Source organism: Neopelma chrysocephalum, unplaced genomic scaffold, assembly GCF_003984885.1.
Source record: "Neopelma chrysocephalum unplaced genomic scaffold, ASM398488v2 Primary Assembly neopelma1_92127, whole genome shotgun sequence".
NCBI lineage: Eukaryota > Metazoa > Chordata > Aves > Passeriformes > Pipridae > Neopelma > Neopelma chrysocephalum.
In genome coordinates this window covers 1-868 of record NW_020920880.1, presented here as the reverse complement: position 1 = coordinate 868, position 868 = coordinate 1, and the positions used below count along the sequence as shown (strand labels likewise).

At 45.6% G+C, this 868-nt stretch overlaps 1 protein-coding gene across 1 annotated transcript in view; it reads right to left on the bottom strand.

Moving 5' to 3' along the window:
• The window catches only part of LOC113980081 (jmjC domain-containing protein 4-like), a gene marked incomplete at its 3' end in the record, with an annotated part of 1,417 nt that extends 611 nt beyond the window's left edge, over positions 1-806 (bottom strand). The window contains exon 1 of the mRNA XM_027707337.1: positions 634-806. Within this exon, the coding sequence (XP_027563138.1) occupies positions 634-806 (173 nt within the window). The remainder of the gene's footprint in view (positions 1-633) is intronic.
• Positions 807-868: the final 62 nt, after the last annotated feature.

Here is an 868-nt window from a genome sequence, read left to right as displayed (position 1 = left end):
GCTGGAATTTTCACCTGCAGAACATCTGAGTCCTGAGGGAAAAACAGTGGTTGGAGTAAAGGCAGAGCTGAAACACTTTAATTTAAATCCTAAAATTACCCAGAATCTGAGACACTGAGCCCTTTTCTTCCTGGAATTTTGGCTGGTTTATGTCATTTTATCTCTCTGCAGTTTTATCTGTATCTCCATATTGTCGAGTGTTTCCTATAAAATCTGGTGGTTTTCTCTCCAATCCCTCCATTTGTGGGATATTCTGTGGGATATTCTGGGATGGGAACTGCAAATGCCACTTTATAACCAAGGCTGGGCTGGAATTTTCACCTGCAGAACATCTGAGTCATCGTTGTCTCCCCGAGGCTTCTGCTGACCCTGCAAATCACAAGTGGCTGATGATCCCAAGGGAATTCCTGCTCTAGATCCTTAAATAACCTGGGTTTGGGGTGCACAATTCAGGGCTTTTCCTGTAGCTGATGCAGGAGTTCAGCTCACAAACAGAGATGAGCTGCCTGGATGGATCCAGGCAGAACACTGGACTCTGCAGCATGGTGATATCCCAAAGGATAACGTGATAATTCCCTGGAATTTGATCTTCAAAATGGGTGTATAAGGATGACAGAGAGGTCATTTCCTTACCATGAGCCCTTGGGTCCCATGTAGACAAACCTATAATCATCCACAGCCACAGCATCCCAGTATTCGTTGAGCCAGTCGGAGGAGAAGTAAACGGGAGTCGTGTAAACATCCTGCTCTGGGAAAGCCCTGGGAAAGGGAAAGGGTTGGAAAAGGGTCTCAGGAATATGTGGCATTGCTGCTTCTCCCTTAGGTCCAAAATCCAGATGCAAAGACTGATCATCCTGGATTAAGAATC